The sequence below is a fragment of the Felis catus genome, chromosome A1 (assembly GCF_018350175.1).
Source record: "Felis catus isolate Fca126 chromosome A1, F.catus_Fca126_mat1.0, whole genome shotgun sequence".
NCBI lineage: Eukaryota > Metazoa > Chordata > Mammalia > Carnivora > Felidae > Felis > Felis catus.
The window spans coordinates 192,746,850-192,765,184 of record NC_058368.1 but is presented as its reverse complement, the minus strand read 5'-3'; the positions used below and the strand labels follow the sequence as shown (position 1 = coordinate 192,765,184).

The 18,335-nt window shown below is 45.6% G+C and overlaps 1 protein-coding gene across 2 annotated transcripts in view; it reads left to right on the top strand.

Annotated features, from left to right (window-relative positions):
- GALNT10 (polypeptide N-acetylgalactosaminyltransferase 10) overlaps positions 1-18,335 on the top strand; it is a 223,165-nt gene that overhangs the window by 121,285 nt on the left and 83,545 nt on the right. For both annotated transcript variants that reach the window (XM_023260250.2, XM_023260253.2), the window contains exon 4: positions 443-609. In XM_023260250.2, the coding sequence (XP_023116018.1) occupies positions 443-609 (167 nt within the window). The remainder of the gene's footprint in view (positions 1-442; positions 610-18,335) is intronic.

Genomic DNA, 18,335 nt, shown 5'->3' with positions numbered 1-18,335 from the left:
GGTTTCTCCTCCACTGGTGAGGAATGTGCAAGGGGTAGGGAGAGAGGCCAGAGTTGGACTGAAGCTCTGTCTTCCACTGGGAATCCTGAGGATGGGTAGCTACCTTCCTGTGGCTGTTGAGGCTTAAACAAGTTAGCACATGGAGAGCGCCAGACCCCATGTTGCTCCCTCAGCGCTGGCTGGCTTTGGTTTGTAACTGCTCTCCTACAGAGTCAGGGGGCTCTTGCATACATATACCTGTGTACTGTGTGTGCAGGAACTGGAGGCCAGGCTTCAGGATGCTAGGTGGAAGGAGGTTCTGAAGTGACTGAGGTATCCCTGGCTCTCACTCATTCCCTAAAGGCTGGAAAGGAGTGGGCTTTGCAGTTAGCCAATTGTTGAGTTCTGTTGGCGAGAGGAGAGCTGAATCTGACCTCTGCTTGTCCCCTGTGTCTCCCTCTAGCTGCAACAGCAAGCGCTACCTGGAGACACTCCCCAACACCAGCATCATCATCCCCTTCCACAACGAGGGCTGGTCCTCCCTCCTCCGCACCGTCCACAGCGTGCTGAACCGCTCGCCCCCGGAGCTGATCGCCGAGATCGTGCTGGTTGATGACTTCAGTGATCGAGGTAGGGCCCACCCCGCCCATCTTCCTGCCCCCCACGCTCCATCGAGTGACTGGCCAAAGGGGTGGCCGGTTTTCTTCAGCAGCAGGAATGTCTGGGCCACCGTTCACTGATGCTTGCTCTGTGCCTGGCCATGACCGAGGCCCTGTATACAGTATCTCACAACAGAAGTAGGTTCTGTTTTTATCCTGTTTGTAGTAATGTAGAAGTGTACTGGAGTGCAAATACCAGAAAACTTGATAAACTTAGGCACAAAAGGGGTTCATTCATTCATTAATTTCATAATAAGACCCAGAATTGATACAGCTGCCTCAGACTGTCATCAAAGAACCAGACTTCTCTGTGCCTGCTTCCTCATCCTCATGGTCGCAGAATTGCTGCTATACCTCTGGAAAGTCTGCCTTTCAGACAAGAAGCAGCAGAAAGGGCAAAGAGAACAAAGCCTCCTTTTTTTTTTTCCCAAGATTTTGCCTTCTTATTCAGGAAAATCTCCCCCCCCCCCACCCCCCAGGGAAAGATTTTTGGTCAGAACTCTGACATCCAGGCATCCCTCTCTGCCGGGGTGGCTGGAAATATGAATGTTTTGATTTGGGGCCTCTTGAGTAGATGTAGGAAAGGGAGAAGTGCATTAGAGAAGGTGTTGAACGAGCCCATTTTGCAGAGGAGAAGACTGAGATACTTGCCTGCTCTGAGTGGGCTCACTGACGTGGTCTTTCCTGAGGGAAAGTAAGTAGGGTGTGATAAGGCAGTAAGGGTGATACTCAACTCACTCTCGCCGTCTGTGTACCAGCCCCAGCTGGGCCCTCTCTCATGGGGCGGGCCAAGTTCTGTCCTGCCTTGGTATCTACTCATGCTGTTCCCTCTGCCTGGACACCCTCTTCCCAGCCCTTCCCATGAGCGGCTACTCTCACACCCTCTTCAGTTAGGTGCCCCACCCCCACCACCATTCACTCTTCTCCATGCATAGTTGCACGGCTACTTGTTGACCTGTTTGTTGTCAGTCCTGCTCACTAGGTCACTAGATCATTTGCGGTCTAGAGCAGGTGATTCAGAACTGTTTGCGAATTAGTGAATGAATGAACCAGGAGGGAGGAAGGAAGGAAATGCATGGCAGCTACACCCCCACCACACAAAGCCACATTAGTAGCAGGGTCGTCTTCAGCCACGGAGACAGAGGTGGCTGTGGAAGACACAGACGTTCCTTCTGTGACTGGTGCTAGCCTTGTGTCTTTGTGCTCCGCCTCGGGAACCTGTCACCTGTTTTCTGAAGCATCAGCTGTCCTGGGGGTAGACCCACAGCACTTGGCAGGCTCCCTCTCGAGGACATTAGTCTTCCAGAGGGAGAATAAACCAAACATCAGCTGGATTAGAAGCGAGCGTTTCTCCTTGAACAGCTAGAAAGAATTTTTTTATTTTTTTTAATGTTTGTTTATTTTTGAGAGAGAGACAGACAGAATGTGAGTGGGTGAGGGGCAGAGAGAGGGAGACACAAAATCCGAAGCAGGCTCCAGGCTCTGAGCTGTCAGCACAGAGCCTGACACGGGGCTCGAACCCACGAACTGTGAGATCATGACCTGAGCGAAGTTGGGTGCTTAACCGACTGAGCCACCCAGGTGCCCCCGAATTTTAAGACCATCTAGGCTACTGGCTTTCACTGTGCGTCTCAGAGCACTAAGGGCACAGTGGTGCCTCGGGGAGCACCGTGGGCAGTATGTGCAGGTGCAGGTGGGGTGCAGATCCCTCTCTCGGCATGGTTTATATTTGGTTCCCGAAAAGGTGTTCAGTAAGAGGAGCTGCACTGCTTAAAAGTGCATAATGACCACAGATACAACTGAGCCTGCTCATTTTATAGACGGGAAACCCGAGGCCGAGAGCAGGGGGAGGGCTTACCTAGAGCACCCGGCTGGTGGTTGCAGACGGGACAACAGTCCCGTCTTGGGGCTCCCAGTGAGGCCTGTGCCTCCTCAGCTCAGCTGTTTATGAAACACATCTGCAGAAGTGCATTTTACTCTTTTCTTTCCCCAAGGCCACTTCTCAATAAATTACTTTTCCAGCGTATTAAAGAGCAGAGTTGTTGCTAAAAAGAGCTCATTATCAAGCACATCCAGTCCTAGACTTACGATGGTTTGCACCTCTAATATCCCAGTTTCTTCAGTGTTGTACTTGGTGATAAAAATAACATGACACACCCACCCTCCAATAATAAAAGAATGTGACAGTCTTGAGAAAGAGGTAAATTTCGTAAGAATGACATTTTCCAAGTGCATCTCTTTCTCCAGAGAGCAAAATTATGGATCCTGTGTGGTGCCGTTGCCAGACCCTAATACGATAGGGAAGAGAACAGATACTATCCCATTTCACAGATGAGAATGAGAACTAAGGCCCCTGAGTGTTGCCCCTTTGTCTCAGTGAATCAAGCGTGCACCCCAGAGAACTCTTACCTCAGGCCCCTCAGTCCTACACATTAGCTGTCAGATTTTGCAACCTGCATTTTTCAGAAAGGTAATCATCATTCGTGTTCTGAGAAGAAATTCTTAAGGCAGCTTTGGAAGAAAACTTACTCAGCAGTGATTGTTTTAAAAATGAGATTTGGGAGAAGCAATTTCAGAACTATGGAGAGGCCTGTCCAAAGTACGGCAAATGTGGGCCATCACGAAAGACAGATTTCTCTGGGCCACGTGAGCAGAGGCAGTTCTCAGCGTTGAAATTCATAGATGCTAACAACGGGCGAGATTGGTGCTGCCCAGCAGAAGGCGTCTTCCTCTGAAATGAGTCTCCTCCAGGATCCTCAGGGCAACTAATTGTAATTCAGCTAAGGGTTGAGACCTCGGGTAGGAGACAAAATTGGAGCAGATGAATGCTTGAAATGAGAACCAGAGCTCTGTGCAGGCAGCACCGGGGACAAGACTGGAGGCTGGTGCCGGCCTCACAATAATCCCGGCCTTGCCTACAGATAGAGCACTGCAGTTTTCCAGGGGTGTCCAAAAGCTCTTCAAATGTGTGAGCTTTGCTTGAGGATTAAGAGGACACAGAGATGCTTTTGCACGAGTGGGAGAGAAAGACGAGGGCGGAGGGGGGCAGACCTGCCTCCAGACGGCACTGCCCGGATGGCAGATTTTTTATTAGGAGACACGACAGAGGCCTTTTTGTTCATTTGTATTTTTCTGTTCCTTTTCTCCTTTTCCTGCCCACTTTCAAATAGTGTTGGTTTTGCAGAAAAATAGGATATGCGGTAATGGAAAGGGTTATTGTCCTTGGATGAATGATGGGCTACCTGGGATGATGAGGTACAGAAATGAAAGGCGTTGGTATGATCTCATTGACAGTATTTTCCTCACCTCTAGTCCCTATCAGTAAATGAACAAACAAACACATGGAGAAGGAAGTCTTTGTTTGTTTGTTTGTTTGTTTGTTTGTTTGTTTTGAGAGAGAAAGGGAGAGGGCTGTGCACCAGTTGGGAAGGGGCAGAGAAAGAGGGAGAGAGAGAGAATCCCGAGAAGGCTCCACGCTGTCAGCACAGAGCCCGACCCAGGGCTCCCATCTGACTATTGAGAGATCACAGCCCGAGCTGATGCTTAACCAACTGAGCCACCCAGGCGCCCCCTTAGAAGGAATTCTTCAGCAGGTGTTTGTAGAGCTATTGATGGGTCCCTGGCAGTGAGTGGTGCTGGGGGGATTACAGACACTGCTGGACCCACTGGCTCACACACTAGAGACCCTCACCAGTGAAGCCAGAGTCAGGTCCTCTTTCCCATGATGGACTTATAAATTCTGACATGCACTCTTATACCAGCCCAGTCATGGGAGCACATCAGGGAATCCATTCTGCCCTGCCCTGGTCTGCATTTCAACATACCGCTCTTGACCCTGCCCCTAAGCATCCGCATCTGTTCCTCTCTCAGCCTTCATTTGCTTCCAGGACCCCACCGCCGTTGGGGTGGCTATTCCCCACCTCCACTGTATTGCTTCAGTTCTTTCGCCATGAGTTTTGTACTGCTTATTTTGTTTTTCCCTTTACTTGTCCTGATTTAATTCATCTTCGTATATTCAACGACACTCATGAATCGACTGTTGCTGATGCTGTGCTAGATGCTAGGGATACAGCAGGGCTGACACAGTCTTCTCCACAAAGACTCACATCTAGATGGGCAGACAGACGAGGTAAGAGACCATTGTAAGACCATGGAGTGTGTGATCCTTGGTGGAGAGCCAGGTACTGTGGAGCTCAGAGAAGATCAGGAAAGACTTCCAGAGAAAATTCTAGCTAAACTCCATCCTAAGAGATCAGTAGATACTACTTCCTGGGGTATGGGGTGAAGAGTATTTGAGGCTGAGAGGACAGCATGAGCCCAGGCTAGGAGTGAAGGAGAAAATATGCAAAGTCCAGAAAGAGCCGTCTGTAACCTCATCACCTGCAGGCAATTACTATTAACATTTAGGCTTTTGCCCCCCACCCTCGGGTTTTTAATAGACTTTACCTTTTAGATCAGTTTTAGGTTCACTGCAAAGTGAAGCTGAAAGTAGAGAGTTCCCATATACCCCTCCACTCCCACCACACACGTAGCTAGCCCCTGGCCCCCATCAATGCCCTGCACCTGCATCGGAGTCACATTCGTGACAACTGATGGACCTACGTTGACACATCACCCCAAGTATATAGTGGTATACTGGGGTTCACTCTTGGCGTTGCACATTCTGTGGGACAAATGTATGATGGACATATATCCACCATTAGAGGGTCCTACTGAATAGTTTCACTACCTTAAAACTCCTCTGTGCTGTGCCTGTTCCTCCTGCCCTCCCCCAACCCCTGGCAGCCACCGACCTGTTTGCTGTCTCCATGGTTTTGCCTTTTCCAGAATGTCTAATATAACTGGAATCATACTCCAGGCAGCCTTTTCAGATTGGCTCCTTTCACACAGTAATATGCACTTAAGGTGTCTCCATGGCTTTTTATGGCTTATAGCTTGTTTCCTTTTGGTGCAGACTAATATTCCACTATCAGGACATATCACCGTTTAATTATCTACTCCTCAACTGAAGGGCATCTTGGTTGCTTGCAAGTTTAGGCAGTTATGAGTAAGCCGTTTTAAACATCCATGTACAGGTTTTGGGGTGGACATGTTTTTAGCTCACTTAGGTAAATACCAAGGAACACAATTGCTGGACTCCCATGGGAAGAGTATGTTTACTTGTGTAAGAAGCTGCCAGACTCTCCCAAAGTGACTGTACCGTTCTGCATTCCCGCCAGCTGTGAACGGGGGCTGCTCTTGTTCCACAGCCTTGCCAGCGTTGGGTCTTGTCAGTGTTCTGGATTTTTGCCATTCTCATAGGTGTGTAGGAGGGTCTCGTTTTAATTTGCATTTCCCTATGACGTGCTGTTGAGCATCTGTCCACATGCCTGTGTGCCATTTGTAGATTTTTTTTTTTTTTTTTTTTGGTTTCCAGTGTCTCTTCATCTCCATTTTCTTTCTCATACCCTCCCAATCCCCTTTTAGTTCCACTCCAGCTGAGGTAACATGTTAATAGTCTGGTGTGTGTTATTCTACACCATTCTGCATAATAATACTAACATGTAACGGCATGTAATAACAAGAGCTAGTACTTAATGAGCACCTATTTTGTGCTAAGTGAATTCCCTCTTTCATTACCATAACACTCTCGTGGGTTCTCTCCTTCCCAGTGTGAAAACCACTGGGCTCAAATGATCTCAAACCGCTTTTGCCTACTTAAAAAAGGTAGTATTTCTATCCCCATTTTATAGATGAGAAAACTGAGATACAGGGAAGTTACGTGAGTAGCCAACATGTGCTTAGCTCAAAGAAGCAGAGCTTTGTTTTAAAACCATGCATTCTGATGCTAAAACCTTTACCCCTAATCTTTACATGGCTTTTTGTTTCCCTTTTTTCCCCCCCTTTTAAGGATCATACTGTACACATTCCTCCTTTTATTCCTGTTAATGTATCACAGACATCCCTTGGGTCAAAAGATATAGAGCTAACTCATCTGTTTTTTAATAGCTAGATAATATCCCTCTACGTTTAGTGCCTTTACATTGTACTTTGTGTAGTGGACGTCCAGTCATATTTAACTTTGTATCCAGGTTTCTGTTACTTAACTTTTTTACAATCAGTTGCCCTTGTCATTATAAAATGACTGTCACATCTTTCCTTCTCTGACTCAACTGTGAAAAGAGACAGGAGTCAAGTGACCCCAGAATATTAGCTGTATTGTTGGAGAGGCTGGTCCAGAGAACACAACATCGATCTGTTCCTACCGCTTTCCTCCTGAACTAACTGACCCGAGGACAAGCTTAGCAGCTAAGGAACTGTGAGCCTCCTTGGCAGGGCAGAGCCTATGCCAGTGAGCACACCACAGGGAGGAAAAGATAAAGCAGGCCACGCAGGTAGAATGACGGTGTGTATTTTGGCCTGCCCAGCATCACCTCCCATGACCGCTCCAGACATAAAATACTGTTCCCTCTACAGTATGAGGGCAGAAAAAACAGTTCCATCTTACAGATGACCAAACTGAGGCTCAAAGAGATTGGTGGTAAGTGGCCTAAAGTGCTTACCTGCCCTTAGAGTACAGTAGTCCCCCTTTATCTGTGGTGACATGTCCTAAGAACCCCAGTGGATGCCTGAAACCGTGGATAGTACCAAACTCCATGTTTACCATATTTTTTTCTATATAACCGCGACATAGCTTAATTTATAAATCATACACAGTAAGTGATTAACAACTAATAATAAAATAGAACAACTAGAACAATATACTGTAATAAAAGCTATGTGAATACAGTCTCTCTCTCTCTCTCTCTCTCTCTCTCTCTCTCTCTCTCTCTTCTTGTGCCTTACTCACTCTTGTTCTTGTGATGATGTGAGACGATACAATGCCTCGTGATGAGATGAAGTAAGGTGAATATGTAGGTACTGTGAGGTGGAGGCAGGCTACCTTTGACCTTCTGACAGGTGATCAGAATCCCCCGCCTCCCGAACCACTGATGGCCGCAGGTTCCTGAAACCAGAGAAGGCGAAACTGCAGATATGGGGGGGACCGAGCCAGTCTCGGTTGGTAATCCCACTTGACAGAAAGGATTGATCTTCCCCGTGATGGGCTCCATAATCTTAAGAATCCCACATCTTAAGTGTCAGTCTCTAGGGTGTCTAACAACTAAGAAAATCCACAGGCTTCTTGATTTTCTTCTCCTGTAATATCTTTGACATCTACAACGCCTCTCTCTTGGAATCCAAAGGAGAGGACTCCTAAGAAGATTAGAGCTGTTACAGCATATCAATTAGTTTATAATGAGGGAACTCTAGAAACCTTTTGGTGGATATCTGGCAGGAACACAGGATGCAGGAGTCAGTATGTTTATGGGATATTTTGTGCATCTTTAAAAAAAACAGGATTTTGTGAATCAAGCACTGTATAAATGATTTACAGAGATAGCAAAAAAAAAAAAATCAAATAAATCGCTCAGATTGCATCTGAAGCATCAAAAACCCTGATGTTTGGGAAAGAATCGTTTCTGTAGTGGAAAATAGCTGCATTACATTTTCAGAAAGGTGATGTTTCTATTGAGGTGGGTGAGCCTTCTACATTTTAAAAACTTGGCACAGCATCACTGTGCTAAATTGCCGATACTCTCCTGATTTTCTTGTGAGGATTAAACCTACCCCTTTCCACTATTTTAGTGTTTCCTTGAAAACATAATGTCGGGGGGGGGGGAAGCAACAGCCAGTAGAGCAGGTTATTGGAGGTCCTTGGAATAAGGCTTCCAGAAGGAGGACCACAGAAAGCCCTTGGCTTAGGGCTGACATGAATTGTTATTTACTCAGGGTCTCGAGGGAGATGAAATTTGAGGCCAAAATGAAAGTAAGAGGTTCCTCAGTACCTAAGTTGATTTGGCTCAAACCAACCAAATCTTTTCACATCCTTCACACTTAGCGCCATGGCTGGGGAGCTGAAAGGGCTGATTTGGTCTGTATCCAGGAAAAGGAACAGGCAATACCAGCAATAATAGTAATGCAGCATGGTACTTGTGTGGCACTTACTGGGTACCAGGCACTGTTGTAAGTGATTTAAACATGTTGTATTTCACTTTATAGGAAGCCTCTTGAGTGGCCAACATTTGCCTTAAGGGAAAATTCACCTTCCGTAGACAGTGCAAACCAGGGTACAAGAACTTCACCTCCTCTCCATACCCCAGCTCCTGAGCAAAATGACTTTTAGGTAAAAATAACAACAGAGCTTTTAGGTAAAGAAATGCTTATGTCTAGGGGTGCCTGGGTGGCTCTTCACGGTTCGTGGGTTCAGGCCCCGCATCAGGCTCCGTGCTGACAGCTCAGAGCCTGGAGCCTGCTTTAGATTCTGTATCTCCCTCTCTCTCTGTCCCTCCCCCACTCGTGCTCTGTCTCTCTCTCAAAAATAAATAAATAAAAATGTTTTTTAAAGAAAAGAAATGCTGCGGTGCCTGGGTGGCTCAGTCGGTTAAGTGTCCGACTTCAGCTCAGGTCATGATCTCATGGTCTGTGAGTTCGAGCCCCACGTCGGGCTCTGTGCAGACAGCTCGGAACCTGAAGCCTGCTTCGGATTCTGTGTCTCCCTCTCTCTCTGCCCCTCCCCTGCTCATGCTCTGTCTCTCTCTGTCTCAAAAATAAATAAAAACATTAAAACAAATCTTTTTAAATAAAAAAGAAATTAAAAAAAGAAATGCTTATGTCTAATAGATATGTTCTGCTGCTGTCATTCACTGTAAATATTGGCCCAGTTCTCTAAATAATACAGGTTCTAGCCTGTTAACGAAGCACATTGGCCAAAAAGGCAGGCATTGGCTCTAACCTGCTGCGAACACCAGACACACGGGCAGCTGTAAAATGAGCTCATTGCAAAAAGATACTTGGAGGATTCTTCCCAGTTTCCTTGCAGCACTTCCAGCCCCTGAAAAGTTCGATCATGTCTTTTGTCAGGCGACCCCCAACTCCAGAGCCAATTTTGTTTTGACCTGAATCCAGAAGCACCTTCACAGCTGTAAACATTGGGGACTTAAAATGTAACCAGTTTTCCTAGCCAAAAATAGGTGATCCTTGACAGTTCTGAAGATCAAGAAGGCCCAGTCCACACACTTGCCTGTGATTTACTTACTCCAGAAATTAAAAGGAGAAAATTGCAGTACTGGCAGTCAATCTAGTGTTCATGGACATTGCGAGTTTAATTTCTCCTCTGGCTCTCTTCAGTCTCTAGCTTTACTATCTCAAGTAGAGCGATCTCACGAAAATGCCACTTTTGCATCATTATATAAGACAAAAAAATAAGCGTGTAGGAAGGCCATAGTAACATCTCTTCCCCTTATGTGATTTAGTCACGTTGGTTCCTGTAAAGTATTAACAGATTCAGACTGCCTCTTCCAACTTTTCTGGATGCTGTGTACATGCAGGTCCTTCTCTTGAAAGACCAAAATGTTCGTTCTTCCCAGAATAATAAAATAATAGTAACAATTTTATTTGTTTGCTTCATATGCTCCGACCTCTTCAGAGATGCCCACAGTATTTATGAGCATCCAGGAGTCTCAAATAAGCAGTAATGCCCACCATCAACTGTATGTCCTCCAGTCCTGTGCCTGTTAACGCATGGGATTTACTGGGCATTACTAATAATGTGCAGTGAGGGTGAATACAGAGGGAATTCTAAAGCTATGCTTTGTGCCCAGTCTTCTCAGAAACCGTTAGGTTTTTTTTTTTTTTCCTGTAGGCTGTCAGAATATATGGTCTAGAATATTCCAAAGAACAAGTGCACTCCAATCTCTGTTAATGTAAAACTCAAACTAACAATTACCTTCCCAGAATCTCCACAACAGCCAGCAGATTCATTTTAACGAGGTGGGAGGAAAGACCAGACCTGACCTTTCCCGGAAAACCTGTCCCTGCTGCCGTAAGACAGAAGTGGTGCTTGAACTCATGAGTGAATGAAAATGACCTATAAATAGACCTGGTTCCTGAGCAGAGTTGACTGTAAATATTCTTTGTGGTCGACAAAAAACCCTGTTTTCTTCCTGCCTTCTGGCTGAGGGAAGATGAGGGACAAAGGGAGTTTGGTGACCTACTCCTCACCTATGGTTTGTGCCTGTGCTCCTGCAGGGACAGCTGGTCACTAATACCATGGGGGTGGCCCTGGCCCGTCTGGCCAGTGATGTTCCTTCCCCATGGCCATGGTGATTTATTCAGGGGGCTGGCCTGTGGTGCCAGCTGAGCCGAACTAGTTCTACCCCATCCTCTCCCATCTCATGAGCCAATATGTTTGTCAGGGCCCAGCACACGTTGGCATTCAGTAAATGGTTCTTGTTAATGATGCTATTATGGTGGTGGTGGTTCTTATTACTATTAACTGGGATGTGGGGTGATGGGTGCTGAGCTACCCCATCTACCGCAGAGGCCTACTACTGGGCTTAGTTAAAATCAGAAACGTGTCAGGGGCGCCTGGGTGGCTCAATGGGTTGAGCGGCCGACTTTGGCTCGGGTCATGATCTCGCGGTCTGTGAGTTCAAGCCCCACGTCGGGCTCTGTGCTGACAGCTCAGAGCCTGGAGCCTGCTTCGGATTCTGCGTCCCCCTCTCTCTCTGCTCCTTCCCCACTCGTGCTCTGTCTCTCGGTGTCTCTCAAAAATAAATAAGCATTAAAAAATTTTGGGAATTTCAAACTGGGAAAGCATCAACTGGGAAGCTTGTTAAAATGCAGGTTAGCAGGGCCCAGCAGCAGAGATTCTAAGTCAGTGGTTCTGGGGCAGGCCCCAATAATCTTGCTTTCTCAGCCAGTATCTCATACTATTTTGCTAGAGTTGAAATGGTGTTTAGACTTGGAAAACACCAGATTATAAGAATGGCAGGACATCGATCACAAACAGATGCTTTGTGGTAGAGTTGGATGGTGATTTCTGTGAATGTGTGCATAGTCTGGACTGCATGAGGTGCAAACACATGTGGCCCTTGGGGGAGGAGACCAGTTCAGTATCAGCCAGACCCCTGTTTTCCAGGACGCCTTGTCATAAATAACTGCCTCCCTGGAGCAGGCCATGTGGATTTATGGTCCCACATTTAATTTCAACTGCTATTCATTAATCCTGATGATCTCACTTAAATTATTAAACAGTCATATTCCAATTTTGAGGGCACTAATTATATCCTCGAGAGGCTGTTATTATCTGGATGATCACATACACTCAGCCAACACCAGACTGTTTTCTCCCCACTCATCAGAATTTTATACTTTCTCAGGATTTTTTTTAGTTGCTGAGTGTGTGTGTTTCGTATGACAAGATCTCCTTGCTGAGGAGGTATAAAATGCTGGAGCAGGGGTTCTCAAATTTTGGTGTGCAGAAGAGTCACCTGCGAAGTATGTTTAGTATGCAGATTGCGGGGCCCCACCCTGCAGACATCCAGGTTCTTAGCCTGGGTGAAGCCTGGGAATCTGCACTCTGTCCAGCTCTCTGGAGATTCTGATGCAGGCGGTCCCAGGACCACCATTGGGAAACTGAAGACCCGAGAGGGTAAAGCCCTCATTCAAAGCCCTGCACCAGAGCCAGAACCCACATCTCTGGCCCCATTGTCAGGATCAAATGAGATAATAAATGGGAAAGGGCTTTGGAAAGTATTCAGCACTCTATAAATACGAGGAGGCACTATTATTTTCAAGCTGGAATGGCCTTGTGACAGAAATGGCTTGGTACTTTCTCTCTAAATTACCATAATCACCTGTTTGAGGCCCCAACCGAGCTCATAACTCTTAAGTGCAGCAGGCATGGAGGAAATTCCTCCTGAAACATCCAGTTAAAAAAAAAAAAAAAAAATTTCTTTTGATGTGAGAATGCACTTGGGTCCCTGCCTGGTCCTCAGTCAGAAGCCCCCTGCCTTCTCTTTTCTGGGGTAGACCAACATCCCGTCCAACCTGGGGACACCTGACTTCAAAGCCCTGTTCTCCAGAGTATGGATTTCTGGCCTTTCCTGGGACATTTAAAACTCACCCACGAACATTTTTTGCCCCCAAAGTGCTTCCTTGATGTCAGCCCACTTCTAACCACACTCATGGCTTTGGAAATAGAAAAGCTCAAATCAAGGCCACCCTGGTTTTGTTTCTTTCAGCTCAGTGTACTCACCTGCTTAGCTTTGTTGCAAGAGTGTCATGAGGCTAGGTCAGCAATGCCGATGGCCACCTCTGTGCTCCTGTGCCAGGTCTGCCTTGCTGTGTCACGATTAACTGGGCAGCTCTTGAGAAAGCATTTCCTCATATTGAATTAAAATCATTCCGCCCTACAACATCCGTCAGCCCGGTTTATTTCTGCCCTGATCTTCCCACGGCTCCCTCTGGGTTTTAGAAGACCCTGTTTGTATCTCCACCCGCAAGTTCCTTCCAGTACAAGATAAATTTCTAAAAAATGTGGTCGTAGAGTAAGTTCAAGAACAGACACTCCAATTCTATTCACATTTCCACCTTTATTTTTAAATATTTCTTCCACACTCCCACGGATCCTATCTCTTAGGGAGCTCTCCACATGCAAAACCTCAAGTTCAGGCATTTGCAAGTTACCCACACGCAAAATCTATTTTTAAATCTGGAAGAAATCAAGGCTTTCCACTGATGGTAAGAAGCCTAGTGTTTCCAGGCAGCACGACTTCAGAGTTTAGGGAATTTCTGCTCTACTTTCAGGAATCTCTACCTAGCCTGCACATTTTAGAAATGAGAAGTGGAAACCCACCGGGCACTGCAGTCATTCGGCTGGTTCATGACAAAGTCCTGCTCCCATTCAGGAACATCTGCTGCTGGCTGGGCACACCCCCCGCAAGCTATCAGGCACCTGCATAAGTCAGGAACACAGCCCTATCTCCCAATCCAGGCCGTTTCCAGTGGGTATGCTACTGCTGGCCCAACCATCCACTGTGCCCAAAGGGCAAGGCTACAGCGGCAGGTATAGACACCCTGGTTATGTCCCTTTTTTTTTCCCACCCTTCCCTGACTTACTGTGTGAGCCAAATGTGCACCAAAGCTCGTCCTTGAATACATTTCCCAACCAGTACAGTTGAGCATCCACCCCACTTTAGCGTTCGAGCTAGCTGCTAACACAGCACATACAGTACAGACTCGCAACAGGACTCAACAGCATTCTTAGCATCTCACAAAGGCATTGGCGCTCACGACAATTTCTTTGGATGTTCATCAGTGTCTATAGTGAACTTAATTACAAAAGCCCACCTTGACAGATCCACTTTTATGACACGATATCGACTCCCTTATAGATGATGTTGTTTTTGTAGCAGCATAAAATTGTCCTTGTGCAAATTATTTTGAAAAAAGAAACTAAATGTTAAACCTTAAGTTGTTTGGGCTTTGAATCCTTGGGTTCTCAGGACTATCTAGCTCTAGAGTCAGACAATAGGGTGACAATTGAACTAACACTTAATCTCTCTGTGTCTCAATGAGTAAAATTAGGCTACTCCCGTAAAGAGCTGTGCAGATTGATGGAGATAATTGCTTGTAGAGGGATTAGAACAGTGGCTGGTTCGGAGTGACCGAGATTAACTCTACCATAAGCGTTAACCTAGATACTATAACGTTCCTTGATATGAAGCTCTGTGTTCATCTGTCCCTTTTTTTTTTCCTTCATCCTCTTTTGTAGTTACACCTTGAAGACCCTCAAAACTTAAACCATCATTATGAATAATAATAATTTTTGACAATAATAATTAACGCCATTGCTTGTTAACATTTAATATGTGCTGGAACTGTTAATACATGATCTCACTGAATCCTATGATTGGCGTTATTGTCCTGATACTACAGATGATGAAACAGAATGAGAGAGATCAAGTTCATACAGCAAGTTAGTGGTTGAGTTGGGATCCAAACTCAAGTTTCTTTGGATCCAGGATAATACACTATTACATATTACCACCTTTGTGATAGTAGTGATAACATGTAAAGATTTAATGCCTTACGTCTTCTGATTTATTTCTCATGGATCCATTCACTCTTGGCTCCTTGACTTTGAAAATCAGGGACCAGATTGAGCCGGGACGATTATATCCACCTTTCAGAAAAACAAATGAAAAAACTGGGCATTTTTCTGCCAGAATTCCCACAGTTGATCTGCTGAGAATTTTTTTTTTCTCCCTCCAAAGCAGAGTGTGATTTTCTTTCCCTTCAACCTTCATGCCGCTGGAAAATTTTAAATTATTCAAGACACTGAAGGTTTATTATCTGCTGGAAGGCTGCAATGTAATTGCAAGGTATCATTTAAAGAGCTGTCTGTCTGTGTGAACCACCTTGTTCTGAATACCTGCTCCTTCGTAGAGCAAGAAGATGTATATTTATCTATCACTGGTGGTTTATAACTGCCTTAGATCAATCCTATTATTCTTTCTCCACGGCCAAAGCCCCAAAATAAATGCCTGGTGATGCATAGAGCATTGAAATCATTTGTGCATCATCAGTCACTTATTTCTCTTTTGCCATTTGCATCTTGATGGACAGCTGTATGTTTGAGGGATTTCATTTTCCTTAGAGACTGAATATATTGCCCATGTGTAATACCAATTTGGATATTAATCACCCCAATTAGAGAATGCTCTTTCAATTATTATATCACCCTCAAGTCTTGCTATTCGCACCATGCTCATCGTAAAGATAGAAATGCCAACTCTCATTTCATCCTTCCTTTTGACACCTGTTTCTGTACAGAGAGGTAGCCTTTCTCAGCAGTTATCATTAGCAACAAGAGAAGATGTGTTTGTATAGCAGGGTCAAGAAGATACATTATTTCTTCCTCCATTAATGCCTCATCGACTCAATGGCATTGTGGAGTAAAAAAGCTCATCAAGTGACTTTTCCAGGTATTGGTATGAGAACTAGTAGACCAGCTTTGGTTCCAGCCCGGCCAGTAAATAGCTTTGTGACCTCAAACAAATTGCATCATCTCTTTGGGTTTCAGTGTCTGCATCGATAAAGTATGGATGACTTCTAAAATCCTGTCAACCTTTAAATCCTACAACTTTAGGATGACTTTCGTCACCTCTTCCCCAGTGTTTAGAGTTAGCATTTGATGCCTTATAGTTGTCTTAATGAATATCAGTTATTTCCTATAGCCCTGCCTACCCTCAAGAACTACTGAGGTCTGGAAAAGGTATCCTTTGCCCTTTCCTTTTCCATTGGGAAATGACCCAATATCTTAATTTTCAGAAGCCCAGGTTTGGAATTTATATATTTTTCTAAAAATCTTCTTCTATACTGCATAACTCCTAGATGATTTTTACTTCTTGTCACCTCCAGTGTTTCTGTCCTTATGAGCCTTTTCCTTCCTAATTTGTTATTTCAAATAAACCTTGGGGTAAGAAATCCAGTATTAAAGTTATTCAAATTTTATTTAAAATAGGGGTTAAGTAGGTCCTAGGTGGTGACTCCAGGCTCTCGTCTGAGCCATGAGCCATGTTTAGTGGTCACACAGAGCATGAAGCCTTTAATTATAAAAGGGAATAATCAGGGAGGGCTTCCTAGAGGAGGCCTACCCGCCTAGTGAAGGGGTTCCCTGGACTAAGAGAATAGCATAAGCAAAAGCACAGAGGCAGGATGGTGTTATCAGTAATAGACTGATCGTAGTGATTTTTGGCAGACTGTACCCCTCGAGTGACAGACCTCTGCTTCTCTGCTGAGCTGGGAGCTCAGTATTTCTAGTCCCTAAGGGGACATAATCTGACAGAAGAGTCTAGGTAGGAAATGCAGTCTGGGAGGATGTAATTGAAATTCTTAAAATATCAGAATTTCCAGACATTTAAGAAATTCCAGAATGTCAATGTTTATGGGTCAGTGGGAACAGAATACTTGAAATCAGAGCTCTCTGGTCACCATAATTATCAATTATAGAAGAACCATAAGCCACAGTTGTTCCCAAACCCCTAGAGCTGTGCTAATGGAGCAGCCACCCACAACATATGGCTATTGGAGTTTAGATTAAAATTCAGTAAAGTTAAAAATTCAGGTTCTCCTTCACACAAGACACATTCCACGTGTTCCATAGGCTCACATGACTAGTGACTACCACGTAGGACAGCACGGAGACAGAACATCACAGAAAATTCTATGTGTGTGGAGATGGCTGTTTGCTGTAGTGTTGTTTGTAACAGCTAAAACCAAAGGAAATAGCCAGGAGCGTGCTGGTAAAAGTTAACCAGATGGAGTGAAGGTGAGGAGCCCCGGTTTGTAGCATTTGCGCATTTCTGTGGTAGTCACAACTCCTTTCCCTTTAGTTTTTAAGATGTGTGGACTTCTTGGAGCGCCTGGGTGGCTCAGTCAGTTGAACATCCAACTCTTGATCGCAGCTCAGGTCATGATCTCACAGTTCATGAGTCGAGCCCCGCATTGGGCTCCATGCTGACAGCGCAGAGCCTGCTTGGGATTCTCTCTCCCTCCCTTTCTCTCTGCCTGTCCCTGCTCATGCTCTGTCGCTCTCTCTAAGATAAATAAGCATTAAAAAAAAAAAAGAAAGATTTATGGACTTCTTTTATTTTTGCTTCCCTGGCAAACACGTTTTTCTTTACCTAACTAGGCAGAGGATGATAATTAGCAGCTATTTTCATGTTGTAATTTAATACCAAATACCTCAGTAGCTTTCAGAACTCAACATCAGAGCTCCTGCTAACAAGTTCAGTGCGCTCCTCCGAAGGAGCTAGCCGTGGGCTCTCGGACATGTTCACTCATCTATTCTCTCTGCTCCAGCTGGGCCAAGTAGCATCGGCTTACTGCAGTCTGGTCTACCAAGTAACTACTGCTGGCTTCCAGGCTTTTGTTGAGAGAGTTTCTGCCAGCATTGTGCAGGAACTGAGAGCTGAGAGACTGGACATCCTTCAAGGGGAGGGGACAAAACACCAGAACCTGAGAACACATTTGTAGGAATATTACTTGATTGGCTGACTTCCCCAAGTGTGCATGCAACACAAAAGGCCTTGGCTGGTCTCAGGTCACAGAAATGAGTCAGGTTCTCACAACATGCTTGCAGATGACTTTAACCACATCCATGTGGCTCAGTCTGTGGCACAGATGTCCGGCGAATTCAACACAGCCCTCTCTGATGGGAACAGTTCTGTGAGTGCTGACCAGCCCTCCTCCCCAGGTGGACATTAAGTTCACCTGCTAATTTGGGGCTCCTGGTCTTCAGCTGAGTGCTTACTGTGTGCCAGGCTCAGTACTAAGTGGTTTGTACTCATGTCTCAGTAGTAATTCACAGCCAGCCTGTGAGGTGGGGATTGTATGAGCCACATTTTGCACACGCAGACCCTGAGGCTGGAGAGGTGAAGTGACTTGGCAGAGATCACGCAGCTAGTGAGTGGTAGGGCTGGGAGCTCCCCTGAGATGAGTGGGTCCCAGGTCCTCCCCACTACATTCTGCCATTTCTCTGGTCCCTGCCCCCAGAGACCTTGCCCATCAGTCAGGCAGCAGAAGGGAATTGGCCTTGGACCTGACCCTGTCACCTGCCATTTTTCAAATTACGCCAATTACATATCTGTTCATGCAGAAGCCTGTCTAGTGGCACTTCATGCTATGAAGCCTTGTAAATGGTTAGCGTTGATTGGGGAAAGCTCGAGTTGAGTGGCAGAGACACTGGCAGGCATGTGAATGTGGGCTGACCAAATGCAGTAAGGTGATGGGGAGCCCTGAGCCCTGCCAAGTGCCTGAACACAGCCACCA